At 49.5% G+C, this 18,125-nt stretch overlaps 8 protein-coding genes across 8 annotated transcripts; 3 read left to right on the top strand and 5 right to left on the bottom strand.

Moving 5' to 3' along the window:
• Positions 1-130: 130 nt before the first annotated feature.
• J7337_004062 (uncharacterized protein) lies at positions 131-1,327 on the top strand (the record flags this gene model as incomplete). Its single annotated transcript, XM_044821765.1, has 1 exon — positions 131-1,327. The coding sequence occupies one exon, from the start codon at positions 131-133 to the stop codon at positions 1,325-1,327; it is 1,197 nt and encodes a 398-aa protein (XP_044683098.1).
• Positions 1,328-1,535: 208 nt separating this feature from the next.
• On the bottom strand, positions 1,536-4,416 carry J7337_004061 (uncharacterized protein; the record flags this gene model as incomplete). The annotated part of the gene is made up of 2 exons (XM_044821764.1): positions 1,536-3,454; positions 3,501-4,416. The coding sequence occupies 2 exons, from the start codon at positions 4,414-4,416 to the stop codon at positions 1,536-1,538; spliced, it is 2,835 nt and encodes a 944-aa protein (XP_044683097.1).
• A 3,021-nt stretch (positions 4,417-7,437) lies between these two features.
• On the bottom strand, positions 7,438-8,115 carry TVP18 (Golgi apparatus membrane protein tvp18; the record flags this gene model as incomplete). Its single annotated transcript, XM_044821763.1, has 4 exons — positions 7,438-7,738; positions 7,788-7,883; positions 8,010-8,025; positions 8,079-8,115. 4 exons carry the CDS (start codon positions 8,113-8,115, stop codon positions 7,438-7,440), a joined length of 450 nt encoding a protein of 149 aa, XP_044683096.1.
• Positions 8,116-9,688: 1,573 nt separating this feature from the next.
• On the top strand, positions 9,689-10,739 carry J7337_004059 (uncharacterized protein; the record flags this gene model as incomplete). The annotated part of the gene is made up of 2 exons (XM_044821762.1): positions 9,689-9,926; positions 9,973-10,739. The coding sequence occupies 2 exons, from the start codon at positions 9,689-9,691 to the stop codon at positions 10,737-10,739; spliced, it is 1,005 nt and encodes a 334-aa protein (XP_044683095.1).
• Positions 10,740-11,243: 504 nt separating this feature from the next.
• On the bottom strand, positions 11,244-12,610 carry J7337_004058 (uncharacterized protein; the record flags this gene model as incomplete). The annotated part of the gene is made up of 3 exons (XM_044821761.1): positions 11,244-12,401; positions 12,456-12,547; positions 12,604-12,610. The coding sequence occupies 3 exons, from the start codon at positions 12,608-12,610 to the stop codon at positions 11,244-11,246; spliced, it is 1,257 nt and encodes a 418-aa protein (XP_044683094.1).
• A 717-nt stretch (positions 12,611-13,327) lies between these two features.
• J7337_004057 (uncharacterized protein) lies at positions 13,328-14,545 on the bottom strand (the record flags this gene model as incomplete). Its single annotated transcript, XM_044821760.1, has 2 exons — positions 13,328-13,713; positions 13,771-14,545. The coding sequence occupies 2 exons, from the start codon at positions 14,543-14,545 to the stop codon at positions 13,328-13,330; spliced, it is 1,161 nt and encodes a 386-aa protein (XP_044683093.1).
• Positions 14,546-15,687: 1,142 nt separating this feature from the next.
• Positions 15,688-16,362, top strand: J7337_004056 (uncharacterized protein; the record flags this gene model as incomplete). Its single annotated transcript, XM_044821759.1, has 2 exons — positions 15,688-15,734; positions 15,837-16,362. 2 exons carry the CDS (start codon positions 15,688-15,690, stop codon positions 16,360-16,362), a joined length of 573 nt encoding a protein of 190 aa, XP_044683092.1.
• A 234-nt stretch (positions 16,363-16,596) lies between these two features.
• Positions 16,597-17,263, bottom strand: J7337_004055 (uncharacterized protein; the record flags this gene model as incomplete). Its single annotated transcript, XM_044821758.1, has 2 exons — positions 16,597-16,979; positions 17,038-17,263. 2 exons carry the CDS (start codon positions 17,261-17,263, stop codon positions 16,597-16,599), a joined length of 609 nt encoding a protein of 202 aa, XP_044683091.1.
• Positions 17,264-18,125: the final 862 nt, after the last annotated feature.

Below are 18,125 nucleotides of genomic sequence, written 5' to 3'. Positions count from 1 at the left end.
GTCACCATTTTTGGTCCCGCCAAATCCGTTATTTGGTGATCTCAAGCCGATGAATCAGTGAAACACCACCTCAAAACGCTTACTCCGACTCTGAATCACTGTGCTTCCGAACTCAAGAAACCCAGTTGCGATGAATTCTCAGCCCAATGGTGCTGGTCCTGCCCAGTCCCGCGAAAGCTACAAACACTCTATGGAAGAATGGCGCCAGTCGGCACTCGCCCAACGCAACCAATATGAACCCCGCGTCAAAGAACAAGTCACTCGATACTTTCAAGAATACTCTCCCCCCTTTTACGCCTCTGTAATTGGCTACCGTCGTGATTGGAATCTTCTCGTTGCGACGTCCCGGGTTTCTGGCTTCGCTGCCACTCTGGGTCGAGATCTGGAGGATGTGGAAGCAAAAGCCATTGCCGAATATACCCTCGACAACATACACACCAACGCCGGTTTAAAGTGGCTGAGCGTCGCACTCGCTGGATACATGACCTATCGTGGTCGCCGTACGTGGCAGTTCCCCTTCTATAAGCCCAAGCTCGGCGGTCGATTCAACCCAAATGAGGCTACTAGCATTTTCACCAACAAGAAGATCCGTGGAGCTTACCCTCGCGCAACTTGGCATACTCTTCGATTTACTGCCTACGCCGCTGTCATAATGCTCATGATTGAGCCCGCATTCCGGGCCGTCAGTTTCATTCGAACCGAAGCTGCCATGACAAATGATCCCCGCTTGAAGCAGTTCACCAAGGATGCAGCCGAGCGTGTCAAGGACGTAATGAGCAACCCAACCATCTCAAGAGCACCTTTTACAGGTAGGGATGTGCATAAAAGTGATGAGAACGACCCTTGGGCCAGTAATGATTCAAGCAACACCACCTCTGAAAGTAGATATCAGCCCACCCCGACCCAGTCCTGGGACAAGGCGCAATCCTCGACCACAACGCAACAAAGTCAACAACTCAATGACGATTGGAGCGTTCTAGATGATGATGATGATGCTTCACCAATCGCTGCCTCTTCCCGCAATAAACCAGCATCTCCTCCTGCTGGTTCTGCGTGGGAGCGCATTCGACAACAATCACAGGGGCCGCCCCAGCAATCTGATTACCAGTCCCGTACCTGGGCTGCCCGTTCACAAACCGGATCTCAGCCAGAATCACAGTCTGGCTGGGGCAGCAGGTCCGCTGGTAACTCCAGTGACAGTTTTTCTTTCAGCAAATCGGATGAGGAAAGGGCAGTCGCAAAAGAACAGGCGCAAGACGAATTCGATCGACTTGTTGAAAGAGAAAGGAAGGGCGTGGATCAGGAGAAGGCCTGGGGGCGCAAGTAAAGTAAGCATTGTACAAAAAGCCTGCATATGACCTTGTATGTATTTTTCATGTGGCACAAATGGACAAAGCATAATTCAATAAGCGGTGCCACTGTGATTCATTTTATTTGATAACGCTGCATACAAATTCAATTCTGATGACATTGCCAGCTCGACCATCTGAAATATGCCCATCTTCCCCTTGATGCGCCTGCTATCATTCTGTTGTTTACTGCTTAACTTCATCAGATACGGCAACAGGCTCAACTGCATCACCTCCCTCCGTCTTGTCCACAGTGGTCTCTAAGATACTCTCACCAGCTGTGTTCGTAACAAGACTCTTTTCAACTTGGATAGGTTCTTGTTCACGCTCAGGCTCAGGTTCTTGGAGAGACGCCTCTGGAGCAGACTCTGGGGAAGGTTGCACGGCAGGTTGCTGTGCAGGGAGCTCAGGCTCAGCTTCTTGAGGCAGCTTTCCTGCTGCGGGTTCCGGATCCCTATGCACTGGAACTGATTCAGATTCAGGCTCTGATCGGAGCTCCGGCTTGGGCTCCAGATTAGGCTCAGACTTCGGTGACGGTTCTTGGGTAGTCACAGGCTCAGCGACCGGCTCCTCGTTCTTTTCCACCGCTGGCTCTGGTTCAGAAACAGGAGTCTGTTCGCCGGATACTGACAGGGAGCCCTCGGGATTGATAGACCAGAGAGTCTGGGGAGTAGAGAATGACAAAGAAGGACCTGAAGTCTGCACGGCCGGCGCAGCGGGGCTCTTTGCCGGAGCTCGACGCTGTGGACCCCGGGCTCGACCCTTACGAGCATCCGAAAGCGGGGCCTTCTCCTTCTCTTCCGTCAAATCCTCTTGCGGCTTGGTATCCTCCTTCTTGGGAGCCTGGGGCCCTAACTTGAGACGCTTGTTCAGATCGCTCATAAAGCCTGCTTGAAGAGCGGCAATCTTGCTACCGGCCGGTCGGCTAGGCACGGGAGGCTTCTGTTTGGGCTCTGCCGAGTCTCCTGATGAGGCTTTTGTAGGTCGAGGAGGAATCTGAGGCTTTGGCTTGTCAGACACGGGAGGTTTTGACTTGCCCTCATCGCTTGTTGTGTGCTTGGGCTTGGGTCGCTCTGGAATTGCAGGACGATCCTCAGATGCTTTTCTAGCCGGTCGCTCCGGGATTGAAGGCTTGTTCTGCTCCGTGAGTTCATCCTTAGGTTCCTCCTTAACCTCGGGTTCTGGGGTATCAGAGATGGTAGTCTCGTAGAGCTGGCTCTCGGGAGCATCTTCCCAGATATCTTTGCTGGGGAATCGTTGACTAGCAGAAGGTCTCTTGTTGTTGTTCAAGAAAGAATCAGATTCCTTTGATTCGTACCAGATTGGCTTGTCATGGTTCTTAGGGGGTTGAATATCCACTGGACCGCTGGCCTCTTGCTCAGCAAGCTCCTCTTGTCTCTGAGCAAAGATATGAGCTGGGGTTTTAGGACGATCCATCGCGGATGATCGCCGTCGAGGCTCCTCTGTCTGCTCTGTCTGTTCCGCCTGATCTGGCGTCGAAACCTCAACAGTGAAGTGCACGCTGTCTGGGGCATCTTCCCAAATATCCTTGCTAGGGAAATGGTGTCGTGCCTTGTTGCCAGGTGCTGGCTTCTGAGCTTCCTTCTTACCCTCTTCAGGGAAAAGAGGCTCATATTCTTCCACGTCGTCCAGAGAAGTGGGAGCAAATTCTTGAGAGTCATTGTTCTTATATATGCTGGTGGGTCTGCTCTTGGGTCTGCTAGACCTGCTCAGAGGTCGACTCGTTGGTTCCTCCAAGTCACCGCTACCTCGACGGTCGGCGGGAGGATGAACAGCAGGACGCTGACTGTAAGAAGAATCATCATTCTTGACTTCGTCGGCAGCCAAAATTGGTGCAGTGTATTCATGGTCCTCCTCGTCTACAGCAGGATCCTCGTTACCATACGAACGGTACTCTGGGTGCTTAGGATCGTCAACGTGCACAGTATGTTCACCATCGGGGCCAGTGATCTCCGACTTGAATGACAGAGGCTGAACCTGGCCTTCATTGGTGGAAGCGGGTCGGGGAGAAAGGCGGGAAGTATATTCTTCACTGGCCTGGAAGCCAACTTCATCAGTAGGCGTAGCCTGATAACCAGATGTGCCTGCATCTCATTAGCTAGTGCGAGCACAAATAGATTCGCAACTTACCTAAACCGGTGCCACGAGATCGCGTGTCTCTGACCAGCTTGTTCAGGTCATCCCTGCTCATGGCAAAGTCATTTTGACGGTCATGCAGAGGAGTCTGATGTTCCCTCTTAAGGGCTTCAGGATGCTTCTCATAGTATTCCTTCTCGAGTTTGTCCAAGGGCGCAACACCATGGCCATGGAGGCCGTAGCTGCCTGGAGGTCCACCACGAGAGCTGTGCTTGCGATGGTGGTGCTTCTTGAATTCCTCAGACCCAGGGCCAGGCGAAGGGGCCTGAACGTCACCAAGATGAGGGTTCATGGGCACGCGCTGGCCGATTTCGGGAATCCCATGCTCATCCTCCACCTCAGGACGGCCATCACTGACCGACACATTGGTGCTAGACTGCTTCTTGTTGCCCTGCGTAGATCCAGGACGGCCAATGCCAAATTGTGCTGCCTTGTCGGAGTCGGTGCGGGTAACAGCCTGGACACGCTGCTTGGCGCTTTGCGCTGGCAGGGAAGGCTTGGGCGCATGAAGCTTGAGGTCCTCCGCAATGGTACGTGTTTGTTCGGGTGACGCAGCTCTGTTGTCGGAGTCGGCCTGGACCTCTTCGGGCTTGACTTCGTGGGTCACGGCACTGTACTCAACACCCTCTTGGCCAATCGAAGGCATTGAAACGCTGGTTGGGCGGTTGATTGGGTCCTGGTGAGCATCGTTGGGGTTGAATCGGACAGAAATGGGACTCTTTTGAGGAATGCCCTCGTTGAAAGGTGAGGGAGCGAATCGATCGGGATTGGGAGATATCGAGCGGTCAAATCGTTTCGATGAAGGACGAGGTGGAATCTTGGGAACATTGCCCTGGGCATCGTTCTTGTCCTGGCCCTTAGCCGGACGGGGAGGAATAACGGGAGGTTGTTGCATGGCGGCAGCAGTCATTGTTGTTATTTAGATGCTCGGAGGAGCGATTATAGAAAATTGACGAAACAAAACAAGAGAGGTATCATGTAAGACGGGCTGTGTGATGATGACCTGGGGCGACGAACGAATGGTCAATACTAGAACAATTAGTATAAGTTCGAACAACAAGTGTAGAGCCAAGGCAATTGGAGGCTATAGCACGAGTTGGAACTTATCCGTGACAGGGGCATAGACTGGTATTTAAAGACATTTGTTGGCCTCGATCCCAGTCTAAAGTCCCATCAACACGATTCCGTCCATCCATGTGCCCGTGCCGTGCCTGTAGGTTGTACCTGTTGCCGGTTCCAGCTGCAGGTATAGGTAGTGCTGTATGTACAGTGCTGAACCAGCCCCTGGGCTTATCGGATCCACGGTTCACGAGTTAGAGGCGCCACCTGTGAATGGATCCATTGCTATCAGAAAGCGATAGAAATCCAATGCCACATACGGGCACACCCTGCTGCGCCCACCAAGTGTTGCGCCCGTCACACACCGATTGATTGATCTTTTGCTCAGGGACGAAAAAACTTACCAATGGGGTTGCCGTGATTGGTATTGATTGGCCCAGGCACAAGCAGTACAGATATATGTAGTATAGTTCAATACACACTAACAACCGGCTTTGGTTGGGGACTTGAGGTGCCAGATAAGACGAGACGAGATGTACAAAAGCTATTATGTGCGCATTTTCAAGCTGGCAGCGGGCCCGACTAAGTCAGTGTATTTATATCCCATACTCTGGCCTCAAATACAATACAAAATGGAACGTCCAGGTGACAGGAAGTGCCACCGGAGCTGGTGACTTTTGTTCGTCGTCACTGGTTGTGAAAACAGGGATGGCGATGGCGCCAAGTCGGACGGTGCGAGGCGTTTCTGATCAACACTGTAGCTAGATCGTGGATTGTTTTGAAGAGTTGAAAAGATGGAGAATGCAAAGAAGCTGCTCTATTCTCGACGATCTTTGAGTGGGAGTTTTGATTCAGTTTTCAGCTGCAATTCGTGTATTCTACTCATGTAAGAGTACGAATTGAGTACATTTTTAAACCTCATCCCATTGTTGACCTCTGTTCTGAAGCTTACCTCAAAGCTTTCCCAATAAAGCATTTTCGTCACTTGCATGGCCCTGGATACAGTGCCCCCCGCATAATGATGATACCACAGTCCAGTCCCATGGAAGTCCCTGAATCTGTCTGTCTGTGTACGGTTCCAGAGTCTACGATTGTCCTTCTGTCCAATCCAATTGATGAAACTTGAGACGCGCGGTGCGACGCCAAATCAATGCAGGTGTTCGTTTCTGTCTTGAAATTATGCATGCAAAGGTAGCTTAGTCTTTTGGTGGTCAATATATCATCATACGAAAGAATCATGAGCAAGGTACCTTATTAGTACTCACTCACTCCGAGTCTCTCTCAACAGCTCGCTCCCGCCGACCCGCCATAGTTCATCATGGCGGGGATCTCCTGCAGTCTATTCCCCACCAACCGATCGATGCTACAGCCGGCTATTTTCTTCCTGTTGACGCTCCCGTCCATAAGAGGTCAGAAGAATGACGCTTACTCGACGGCGTGCTACTGGACGGTACGGTGAACAAACCTGACGGTCGCCTGACCAGCTGGAACGGAGCTATCAAACCATGCATTGCAAGTGAAAACGTTGTTGGTAAGAGACCACGAGCCCCTTTGTTGCTACGAAGTGAGGTGCCGTACCGTTCGGAGTCAAGTACTACCTTAGGTATCGTGGCCCCCGAGGAAAATTGGAGTCTCGGTTTGAATCAGCTAACAAACGTCAACAACGATCTCGTTGTATTCGATATTTTGTACTTCTTTCAGCTTCCGTGTTGTTGTAAAATAGAACCAGAAGCAAAGGCTGGTGCCAATGATCGCCCACCTGTGATGGAAAAAAAACTTTGTTTCCCCTGGACATCTTTCAGTATCGCGACCCTCCAGTCGAATCACAACCCATCTGACCCCTCCACCCTGTACATGATGCCATCAGACCGAGAGGTTTTCCGCAGCTGGGCCAAAAAGGTCCGTTCTGACGCCATCTCCGTAACCAGAGCTCCAGTTGACCGGTCCGGTTACCCTAGACATTGTCAAGTCTTGTATCGCGATGAGTAGAGTATATAGCATTGTGTTGTTCTATGATTCATTCTAGAATCGTAATGTATTGTCTTTAAACGTATGATAGAGGAGCACTGGTTTTGTGGAACGCCATGGCACGAAAGGCTCGTTGGCGTGAAAGCATGCAGAATTCCTTGTAGTATTCGTATGGACGTCAAAGAGGTCTCGAATTTAGTAAACCTCAGGTCGGTTCAGCCATCAACCAAATTCAAACTAGCGTTTAGCAGAAAGACCCGGGTACCATATCACGAGGGAATCAGAACTTTAAGTACTACATTCTGCTTACAACGTACTCCTTGTATAGAAGCATAAACACTGAGTTGGCGTCTCTGATATGCAGCTAATTTGAGCACATTGCAGTTCTTATCACATGATGGACATGGGTGAATAGCCATACTGACACGGCGGCGATCCCGAGAGCTATCAATAGCTTTCCAGAAAAGCTACATGTTCATAACTGCCTAGCATTGAACAATATCCGGCAGTGCGTAAATGTATTGAAGCGACATCGACACCGTCACAGCACGATCTTATGGGCAGAAATACAACCAATGAATTCAAATTTTTGCGAATAACTCAAAATAACGCAGTCGTTGAAACTCGTTCACGAAAGGACAACAACTTCAATCAAAACATGAGCCGTTCCCCATCCCAGACGCCAAATCCAGCTGGGTATACAGGCCGCTGCTCTTGGCAGGAACCTAAATGGTCGAGATAAGCAGATTTTCCATCATCATCACCTCCTGCACCTGTGAGCTATGGAAAGCCTTAGGTGCCTCCTGTACCCAGCGAACGCCACGGTGCAAGATGCCAACTTGAATAGTGGTTCGTCCGCTTCGTGGTAGAGCCACGAAATTGGTCGGCCTGGCAGCTGGCGAGTCTACACAATCATCTGCGCGACGCCCTGACCACCGAGGGTCTTGCTGCCGACGAAGGCCTGACCCTTGATACCGGCAAGCAGGTAGCAAAGAGCAGTCAGTAGCAGGAAGACAGCAGCGGCAATCAAGCTGCTTGCACCGCTGACATTACTAATAAACTGCAGAGCAGACATGACGCCGTAGGCGGCCGCGCGCATATAGTTGGTCGAGATCTTGCGAATTGTCTCATCGAACTTGCCGGAGGTTGGGCAGATTCGAAGAAGAAGAGGGACTTCGATGAAAAGAATGACAAAGGCCGATGCGCTGTGGATGGTTAATTTTGAGGCTTCATCATGACAAGGGCTATTCTTACATAGCAAAGGCGCAGAAGATAATGCGAACTACATGAAACGAGAAGATGTTGGCGATTCCAACAGCCAGACAGATGATCATGGAAAGAATTCCAAGCCTATACACAAGTGGTGTTAGTCGGTTGTTACGTCGTAGTTGATTCGATATGGGTCATGTCGCAAAGTGGCTTAACAGCTCAATAGCTATGACTGAAGCTGGACACAGCCGGGGGTCGTTAGCTTACCATTGTCCGTAGATGCCTACACGAGTATTAGTATCTCCCGCAAAGCGCAGTCAATCGAGAGCGACATACTGAAGTTTCGCGTTTGGAACTCCTCCTTGAGCGTCATCTTGCCAGCTTACGTCGAGCTTTCGTATTCGGGCTTGGACCAGCCTGGGGAGAAAGTGACTGATGTTTCCTAAGAGACCAATTCGAGATGGCAATCTGATTGCAGTAAAGCGGATCGAGAAATGTCGATTGCTGCGACGGCGATGGAGACTGAATCGAGAGGTGGAGAGTTTGAATTGCTGTGACGACGGGGATGCGAAGTTTGAAATGATGAACGTAGCCTCTTCGTCAGGTGTAAGGTTGGCGCAGGATGGTATGGTATGGTTGCTGAGGTGGTCCCCAATTTTGATTGAGGCTGGTGCAGGGTCAAAGGGCTTGGCTACAAGTCTCAATACGGACGGACAAGTTAATGGGGGGGCAGGCGGGTGGATGGTCCATGGGGCATTGGTTGTTTTGTGTTTGTAGGGGGAACGGGTCCTTGTAACGAGGATGGATGGTGCGCTATTGATAGTGGATAGGTAGTGGAGGTCGAGTTGTCGAACATGAGACAAAGGGTTTTGGTTTCGGGTCTCTGGCTCTGCTGAGATGCAACCAAGAGGCTTCTGTAGTCCTTGTTTCCTTTTTATCTGTTCTTTTTTGACTTTGTGCTGTCTTGCTTGACATGTATTCACTTTCTGTTTAGGCAACTCTATTCTCTGCACAGTCAAGTGACGTACGTTGACCACGCGGCATCGCCAAGCCTCGCCCAGAGTGAAACGGAGTTGGTTCTCGACTGGAGTCTTTCACAGAGACAACTGCCAAGTTTATTAACGACAAAGCTCAGTCAGCCAGTGGATGCTTTGGAGCTCCACGAATTCGTATTCGAGAGCATCAGTTTGAAGGTGAGGGCATATTGAGTGAGATTCAGGCACCCTTTAAAAGCCGTGATTTAAGCCCACGAATCAACACTCAAGGTCCATGCATGGGTACCTATTTACTGTACATCATGTACTTAGGTAGCCATGAATTGACAATACTCCAGACTTTACAAGAACCAGCTATCATTTTGGACTTTACAGTCTGGCAAGTTTGCGATGCCATAATAAGCACAAGACTGAATCCATCTTGCTCTGAATATTGTTCCTTGGCCTACTTTCATAATTAGCGTTCTACAGAATTATATGGACCAGCTACGGCTGCGTGACAGTCAATCAACTTCAGTCATGTTACACGAATAAGCGAATCCGTCAAGAGACTCATCTAGACCTACCCCAATCGAGATCTTCTCACACGAATAGCCTCAATTCATCTCTGCCAACAACACCCAACTAAACGTTCCATGGCCTGCACGATCGTACCTTATTCTTACCACGTGTTGAGGTGGAGTGTTTCCTCCCGTAGAAGATCCGGGGACCTTCCAAAGTTATCTATAAATAAGCTCCCTCTACACCATTACATCATCTTTAACACGCATCAATTCTGTCTTGTAGCTTATCAAGCAACACCCATTCGTCTCTAGCCCATGATCTGACCGTAAAACTCGAGCAAATAACTGGTGAACCAACAATTGCACGGCCTGACTCACTACAAGCTCTCAGTTATTAAAGCCTCTTACATTTTTGAAAGTCTGTCCAGTGACTGAAGCCTCACGGAAAATGACTTACACGGTTCTCTCAAATGACCAGGTCAACTCCATCTTGGAGGGCCTTACCGTTGACGAGCTTGATGAGTTTCGCCATGTTTTGGCTTCATCCCTACACGAGTTCTCTACCGGAGTGCCGGCTCTTGAGGAAGCCTTTCAGCAACCAGAACGCATCTCAACACTACATCCAGAGACCATGGCTAGGACGCTGTACATGCCCTCATGTGCCCCGTGTGGAATGGGCTGCAAAGGTGAGACTTTATCTCAATGTATAGACGAATTAACCTAACCAATAAGTAATTTCCCTGACAAGCACGGAGGCATCCCAGGACTCTAGAGTTACACAGATCAGTCCTACTGGTGTTCTCAACCTGTTCCGGCCAGATGGATCACCACTTGGAATCGTCAATGCAACAGCTCTCACAGCATTCAGAACAGCCCTGGCATCTACCTGTTTGTTGGAGCGCCGGAACCATGTTAAGACCTTGACGGTATTTGGCAGCGGTCTTCAGGCTTACTGGCATATCCGGCTTGCCCTGATGATCCGCGGCAGTACCATTAAACACGTTCATGTTATAAACCATAGGTGGAGCGATAAAGCGACCGGCATCCTGAAGAGATTCGCCAGCATCCCTCCTGAGATCAAGAGACGAGAAGGTTGGTCAGACACCAAGTTCGGTCTCCTGATCCCTGCATTCCACGAATATCGACGCCTCATCAAAGATCAGATAAGGGATGCAGATGTGATCTACTGCTGCACAGCCTCGCAAAAAGATCTCTTTGATGGATCCATCTTAACGTCTCATGAGGGTCGCAAGAAAGGAAGACTCATCATCGCTGTCGGAAGCTATACACCAGAAATGCGGGAGCTTCCAAATGACCTTATCCAGTTAGCAGTAAAGAGGGAGGACAAGCCTCATCGACACTTCCACAAGCATGCAGTCGAAGGCGGAGTCATCGTCGTTGATAATATCAGAGGCGTGCTCAAAGAAGCAGGCGAGATCATTGCTGCCAATATTGGGCCCCATCAACTTGTAGAGTATGTGCTCATTCCTCCCCTTTAAACAGTCACTGACATCAATGACAGGCTGGGAGAGCTTGTGATGCTCCATCGTCTAGCTATAGAGGAGTCCGACGGATTCTCCAGTAGTCAGGCATCTTTTTCTTCTGACATGGATAAGCTAGATATCCATGGTAGGATGAGCTCCATGTCCACGGTCTATGGCAGCGGAAGCAATGCTAGTGACCCCCCGACCAGCCCTACGGGTTCAGTAGATTCAGAAGGGCGCAGATCCAGCTCCTTTTTCCATTCAAGAAAGAGCTCCAGTACCTCTCTGGACAAAGAAAAGAGAAAATCAGAGGACCATCTCTGTCGTTGGCTGAGGGACGGCACTGTAGTATACAAGAGTGTCGGGCTTGGGCTGATGGATCTCGTGGTGGGAACACATCTGATTGAGGTTGCAAATGAAAAGAATATAGGAACTCGTATAGAAGGGTTCTAGAAAGGATAAATTGAGATAAATACTAAATGCTCTTAATACATGCTGTCAATATTTGTACACAAACTTCTACTCGGCAACCCAGATGGCGGCCATACCCATACCAGTTCCTACACACATAGATGTTGCGCCAACCTTTTGGCCTGTTCGCTTCAACTCATATAGAAGAGTAGAGACCTGTCGGGCGCCAGTGCAGCCTAGGGGATGGCCAAAGGCAATAGCACCTCCCTTGGGGTTGATCTTCTCTTGGGGAATACCCAGTTCGTTGGCACACCACAAGCACTGACTGGCAAAAGCCTCGTTGATCTCCCAGATATCGACATCATCCTTGGAGATGCCGGCAAGGTCGAGAGCCTTGGGGATAGCCTTCCAGGGGCCCTGACCCATAAGAAGGGGCTTGACACCGACAATCGAGGCGCAAACGTACTTGCCGAGGATTTTCTGTCCAAGCTTCTCGGCAGTAGATCGCTTCATGAGGAGGACAGCGGCAGCACCGTCAGAAATCTGACTGGCGTTACCAGCATGAATAGAACCGTCCTTGGCAAAAGCAGGGCGGATCTTGCCCAGAGACTCAGCAGTGATGCCATCGCGGACACCGTCATCCTTGGATACGGTAATCTCCTTGGTGTTACCCTCCTTGTCCTCGAACTTGACCTTGAGGGGAGCAATCTCCTCGTCGAAGAGTCCCGCCTTTTGAGCCTTGACTGCCTTCTGGTATGACGAGGCAGCGAATGCGTCCTGTGCAGCTCGGGTGACGTTGAGGTCCTTGGCCATCTGCTCAGAGAGGACACCCATAGGCACCTTGCAGTTGGCAGCCTCGGGGTGGTTCTCAAAGGCTTCTGAGAACTCGGAGACAGCGCCAGGGCCATAGTTCAGGGACATGCTCTCAACACCAGCACCAATACCAATGTCGATCATGCCAGTCTTGATCTGGTTGGCGACATCGACGGTAGCCTGGAGACCAGAAGAGCACTGTCTGTTGAGGGTTCGGACGGCGATAGATTCAGGGAAACCGGCGACCAAGCTGGCAGCACGCATCTCAGTTGCGCCGCCACCGGGGGCGAGGACGGTTCCAACACATAGGTCCTCGACGAGAGCAGGGTTGATCTTTGAGCGGTCGAGGATGGCCTTGAGGACACCAGCCATGAGATCAGCAGCGGGGGTATCCTTGAAACCGCCGCGGCCTCCCTTGGTGAATGCGCTTCGGCAGGCAGCGGTGACAACGATCTATGTATGGTCAGTAAACTGTAACGGCGCATACGGCAATGCTTGGCAACATACATCGTCAGGGTTCTTCTGGAGGATCTTGTCGCGACCGCCAGCGGTCGGGTTGCCCGAGATCTGGCCTCCAATCTGAATGATTCTGTCGGTGACTGGCAAGAGAATTAGTTGGATCTTGCGATGATGGCAGTGCGACGAGAAGACATACCACCCATTTTTGCTATGATGTAAGGATATATAGATAGGTATGGATGTGAGGGAGAGAGCTGAGTAGTAGTCCTGGAGTATAGGTATAATGCGCAAAACAAAGGACAGAAGTTTGATTGAGGCGGAGAAAAAGTATAAGAGAGGAAGGATTATTATACAGAAAGAAATCTTGTTAGACCTCGGATGTTGTGCAGGAGTAGAAGTAGACTCGGGCTTGGTCAGCTTTGTCACAGGAGATGATGTATGGGACTGGTAAAGAATGGCCGAAGATGGAGACCAGCTAAGAACGGACTTCAAACCGTGAGACCGACCGACCGAGGCATCTCGTCGCCCCAGTTCTTGGCGTTGCTAGTGCCTCTTTTTTAGTGTCGGGTCCGATCACATGCTATTTCCCCAGCTTTCAGCGCGGGGGAACTTCTCCAACTGCATTCACTCTTGCGTCACGCGGTGGCTAGCAAAGTAAGAAATACTCCAAAAAAAATAAAAATAAAATAAAAAATGACGATTTGATCTGAGTCTGATAAGCACGTGGTCCCCCAATTATCACAAGGAAATAACCGACTCATTGAAGATTGGCGAAACTGATTCGTGACACCGCCGTTCCCGAACTGGGTATCAATATTAGAAAACATAATCAGAATTTTAATACAAGAACAACGCCATTCTATACCAAGGAAAGGAAACGAGCAAAGATGATCAACAAGATGTCCCCCAGTCGCGAATTGCTATTTCATACAAGTGTCAAAAGAAGAGGAAAGGCCACCGCAGTCCGAAACGGCCGGACTCCAGGCGGTGCTAGGGTCCTCTTCTTGATATGATTGAGATGCTATCGACAGAGCATCCCAATCCCAAGGTGAACTTGAGTCTTCACCGGAACCTGAGTCGCCCACAGATTTTGGTACCGAAAGTGAAGTGTCGAACGACGTATCTATCCTGATAGATGGTATCGACGGTACCGTAAGGGCCCGATTGCGGCCAGTGGTATACTGTTGTGGCGCAGGAGGTGTAAGCACATACTGTCCGAGGATATCTTGAGGTTGCTGCATATAAGGAGAGCTGTTGCCAGTCCATGGTAAATATTGGCTAGCAGGTGCAGATCGAGACAACTGTACTATCTTGAGGTTAGTTACATTCTGACATGAGCTAATCAGAACGACATTCTACCTACCAGTCTCATCCACTAGATGCAGAGCTTTGAGTGCATCAATCCCAAGCTCAACACTGACCCGTTGGTCTGGAAGCTTGCCAAGTCGAATTGACAGTTGCTTTTGAACGCTGCCAATTGTTTCCACGTCAATTACATCCAGTTCGCACCAGTGTCGGGCGTCTTTCCAGCGAGGCTTGGGCACTGGATGTATCTTGACGCCCCAGTTGCGAGCAAAGTCATTATCGATGACACTCGAATCCCGAGTGAGATAGCACTTGGCAATACACGGCACTTCTGTGGTCTGAGTTCTGAGAGTAACTCGGATCATCTGTTCATGTTTGACTCGTGCTGACTGAGTTCTTAGGGCGCTTAGGGGCTGTGCTGGCGTCTGCCAGTTGGGCCCCGATAGCGGAGAAATAGGAGACTGGCCTTGGCTTGGAAGCTCATCGTCTGTGGAAACGGCGGACTCGTCCACGGATAATCGCGGGAATGGCGAAGAGTCATGGGAGCCGACAGGTGGAAATGTTATGCAAGTGTCGGGTTGATTTGTCTGGGTTTGAAAGCCCAGAGGATCAAAGTACCTGTCACTTCTGGTCCACCGTCGGAATGACTCAACAGTGCGGGAAGTATTCGACGAACTGCTTCGACGCCTCGATCGATCCTTGGAGATTGGACTGAGTGTAGAGGGCGACCGCGAGCGAGGGGAAGCTTGTCTGATGGTTTCTTCCACGCTGAGTTTCAAGCGACCAGGCCTACCAGCCAGAGCTGGGTTTCTTTGTCTGCTCGGCGGAGTCATTGGTAAAGGTTAGAGTGTAGACGAAATGGATATAAGGCAGAGAATAGTGCCTGGAAGACGAGTAAATGTTGTTAAAAAAAGACAGGGACTTCGGTTCTTAAACAGGAACTAGACACAATGAAGAACGTAGCAGCGGGGGTATGAAATTCAACCTGATATATGTAACAGGTGTATAAGGCTTGTTGTCTGAGTGAAATCACCTCTGCTAGGTTTTCCTCGACATCGTGGACAGGCAGCGCAGCAAAAGTGCAGATGTCTGTGGCCAGCCATTGGATTAGGCCCTGTAGCAGCACGCTTCTTAATTCCGAGGCATACTGGTCCAATTGTCTGCCTCGATCCTCTTTTCCATCAAACAGCCAAAGAATAAGCGTTTTGAGTGGTCTCTGGGGTTTGTCGCTGTGCACAGCCTCGCTTTACCGACATATCGAAGGCGGGCTATGCTGCTCACGGTGAAATAAAGAGCCGCCTCTGTGCGTTGTGCGACCGAGACTGGCCACGCATGGTTGAAAGCGAGGAACTGCATCTTATCACTTCTGATGAGGCGTGGATGCGGGTTTAAATCACAGTTACATTCCACTTCTGTAACTGTCATCGCCTTGTCACAATCGTGGGCCTTTTCAACCTCAATCTGAAAGGCAACCGGATATGGTGTTGTCAGTGCTGCGCCTCAAAGGAGCATAAGTCACCGGGCGTCAGGCTCTGGCAGAAACAAGATTCAAGATGACCAGTTTCACAGTAAATGATTACGAAGTAGCGTGCCTCATGGAATAACACATTCGCCTTGTGATCGTAATGTATTACGACTCCGAAAGCTGAATGCCGCCCATTTCCGAGTTACCTCAATGAGGTCCAGGACATAAAAATGTCCATCTATGCACTCGACAGGTATCAATGAAGTCTCCGACTCAATAGTTGCTAAACTTACTACAGTCAGTATATTGTTGCCTTCAGTATGTCCGCTATTTCTGACTTGCATCATAGGTCTCCCGAAAGCTGTTTTTGCAGAATTACTATTAATCACCTTACAAGTCTTCCAGGTGCAGACTTGACTCAAGCCAGGAAAACAATTAGATTGGTCGATTTGATGGCCCCCAATATTGATATCAAAGCCTTGTTCATGCGGTGTCCAGTAGATAGGACAGATGTCCAAGAAGACAATGGACAGAGTTGTTACAATGCATTGGTCAAGGTATGAATGCTTCTTCAAATACCTGTTACATGAGTTTGAGCTAATGTGTTTTTAGGTGCTCATGCCTAGCCATTTTTATGCTGGAAAAGGAAATAATTATAGGACAGCCCGTTCTGCGGAAGCGCCCATGAGAGCGAAATCTTGTAAGAGACAGCTGAAGGACCTTCAAAGGAAGTCTGCCTATGGAGGTCAAGTGCCTCGAGCCTCCGCAGCATCATTTACTGAACCCTGTTCTGAAGAAGGGCTGAACAATTCGACATATACATGCCTAGGACACAATGGAATCGAAGAAAAGGGATCTTTAGTCAAGGATGAGACGACCGACACTTACACAGAGAGGAATACATACATTCAAGGAAGACTTGATGGAAAGTCCGAAACTTCCCTAGTAAATGGCTTGGAGGAAAGAATACGTCGTCTGGATACTACCTTTGAGGATCAACCCGTGAATGCCGATATCGAAGAAGCATATATACAGGGAGAAGCCTTGACACCACCCGAGATCAAGTTCTCCGAAGACGGTGATATGGATGACGATTACTGGACTTGGCACCAGGAGTCTCAAAGATTCCGACACTGGGATGCGGAACGTGGAGAATGGTTATACTTTCCCGAGAGATTTGATTAAAACGATTTGATGAATCTTAGGAGGGTTGGGATGTGTAATGGCCAACCTCATGCAGTCACTTAAAGGAGAACTCTAAGACCAGTCACTGTAGAATCCCTTCGTTGCTCAATACTTTAATGTTTCAATTTCAGTTATGTACCACGCCACATCACACTCTGCGCCATATGCTCCTCATTCATACCAAACCCGCTCGTAATCTCATCATTCGTCTCTCCTCATGCCGTCTCCTTTAAGTCAAGCCTTGCTTTCAGGCTTATCCTTGACAGTCTTATCGTCAGGTGAAAAGCTTAGACTGACGCTGTTCACACAGTGACGCTCATCAGTAGGCGTGTCAAAGCCCTCGCCCTTGAACACATGTCCTAGGTGACCGCCGCAGTTGGCACATACAATCTCTGTCCGTGACATACCGAAAGCGCGATCTTCGTGACGGACAACGGCACCAGGGATGCTGTCAAAGTAGGCTGGCCAACCACAGCCAGAGCTGAACTTGTGGCTCGCCTTATAAAGTGGTGCATCACAACCAGCGCAGGTATAAACACCCTGCTCAGGATAGTGTTTGTCAAACTTTCCAGAACCTGGAGGCTCGGTACCCTTCTCACGCAGGATACGGAATTGTTCTGCGACCGTTAGTTACTCTGGGGCATAGATATAGATGCTAGCAGTGCAAGAACATACCCTTGTTGAGGACAGCTCGCCACTCGTCGTTTGAACGTTGATCAGGGTAAGACATATTTGAAGAGTTCTTAGATGAAGTGCCAAATAAAGCGCCCAGCAAAGGAATACCGGACATAGATCGAAGGGGAATAGGTCGAAAGGCTAGGTATGAAGGCAGAGGAGGTCTCACGCGGGTGATATTTGAGAAAGTGTAGAAGAGTGTTGATAGCAATGGAGAGAAGCGCATTGAGAAGGGAGTTGTATGCAGTTATTTAAACTTGACTGAAGATGAGTTATCATTCATGACTTTCAAGAGAGACGTTATAAGCCCCGGATCTTAGTGGCAACCAGTTGACAAATCATGGGTTGCGAACTGTGGAATCATTTGCATCATCGAATTATTGCTGCTAAGCCTACCACAGCCACACCTTGATTATTCCGCTGTACGCTCTTTTGTGGCCCAACGGCTCGAGTATTCCGCCTGAATACGCTGGTACAATTCCAAATTCGGTAATTTGATGATTCAACTCTAACAGATGATTCCTCTAAAAGTTTAAAAAAGTCTTATTCTCTTCGAGTACGATAAGACTTCGGTTTCAGCCCCCATGTTTCGCATCTTACCAAAACGATCGAGGTCCTAAAGATAACTTCATTTTACGAGGTGAGACAGATCCTTTACCTGCGAAGAGTGAGCCATGAGTCTGAGCTTCCTTGAGACAATTGCAGGCCAAGATAATCAATCAAAAAGCAAATTTGTTCGACCCGACTCTATTCAAAAATGAAATAATTATTGATACAAGTTGAGAGGAAACGGGCTACCTCAAGCTTCGATCATACAGTGACTGGTGTAATCTTGTCACCCCCCGCCAATTCCAATTCCAGGGGTCAACCACGCAGTGTCCAGACCCGCCCCGCCCATGGATGCATTAATTCCGCTGGGCAGCTAAAGGGAACATCACCGACCACCTTGGCGCCTCCCTATCAACATTCATCCAATTCTAGGCACACCCTTTTTGAACAGGTTGCCACTTTGCAACAACATTCGTCCAGAGCGACGCTTCGAATCCCTTTACCTCGACTTCTACCACAACTGATAACGAACTTCCTCT

Source organism: Fusarium musae, chromosome 3 (assembly GCF_019915245.1).
Source record: "Fusarium musae strain F31 chromosome 3, whole genome shotgun sequence".
Taxonomy (NCBI): Eukaryota; Fungi; Ascomycota; class Sordariomycetes; order Hypocreales; family Nectriaceae; genus Fusarium; species Fusarium musae.
The sequence above is the reverse complement of the archived record's forward strand: the minus strand, read 5'-3'. Positions and strand labels throughout refer to the sequence as shown.